This window comes from Sinocyclocheilus grahami, unplaced genomic scaffold (assembly GCF_001515645.1).
Source record: "Sinocyclocheilus grahami isolate Dianchi unplaced genomic scaffold, SAMN03320097.WGS_v1.1 scaffold1755.1, whole genome shotgun sequence".
NCBI classification, from domain to species: domain Eukaryota; kingdom Metazoa; phylum Chordata; class Actinopteri; order Cypriniformes; family Cyprinidae; genus Sinocyclocheilus; species Sinocyclocheilus grahami.
Genome location: NW_015506934.1, coordinates 123,068 through 123,535, shown reverse-complemented (window position 1 = coordinate 123,535; position 468 = coordinate 123,068). Strand labels below are relative to the sequence as shown.

The 468-nt window shown below is 47.6% G+C and overlaps 1 protein-coding gene across 1 annotated transcript in view; it reads left to right on the top strand.

Annotated features, from left to right (window-relative positions):
* Nucleotides 1–468, top strand: part of LOC107572464 (absent in melanoma 1 protein-like) — a gene marked incomplete at its 5' end in the record, with an annotated part of 36,400 nt that overhangs the window by 22,254 nt on the left and 13,678 nt on the right. The window contains 2 exons of the mRNA XM_016258885.1: nt 135–158; nt 238–384. Of these exons, the coding sequence (XP_016114371.1) occupies nt 135–158; nt 238–384 (171 nt within the window). The remainder of the gene's footprint in view (nt 1–134; nt 159–237; nt 385–468) is intronic.

The following is a 468-nucleotide window of genomic DNA, read 5'->3' as shown; positions in this document are numbered from 1 at the left end:
AGTCGCCTCATCCGGTGTGAGTTGGATCAGCAGTCCAGGAGGGGCTGAAAAAGCAGGATTTTTAGAAGGAAGGAAATATTCTGTAAATCATGCATTATTTCCATTTATCTCAGAGTTTCATGCACTGTTATTAGCTTCACATGCTTCAGTCGAGTCAGGTGATCTAACAGACATTCATCAGGATCCGTGTTTACTCTGTGTTCATGAGCTTTGATGCAGTTCTTGCTTGTTTTAAAGAAGCGTCTGGTGTTGTTGTGTGCAGGATGACCGTGTTCCAGAGATCCATCTGTATCCCAGCTCGTCTCAGACCGTCCGTCTTCACTCTGCGTCAGACCTGACCGGTGCTCCGGTGCTGCTCTCTGACCTCTGCGTCAGGACCGGATGGTAAGAGACGCCTGACAGACAGCAGTGTGTTTGAGTGAGAATAGTTGACCTCGGCAAAAACCATCAAGTATGGTGACCCATACA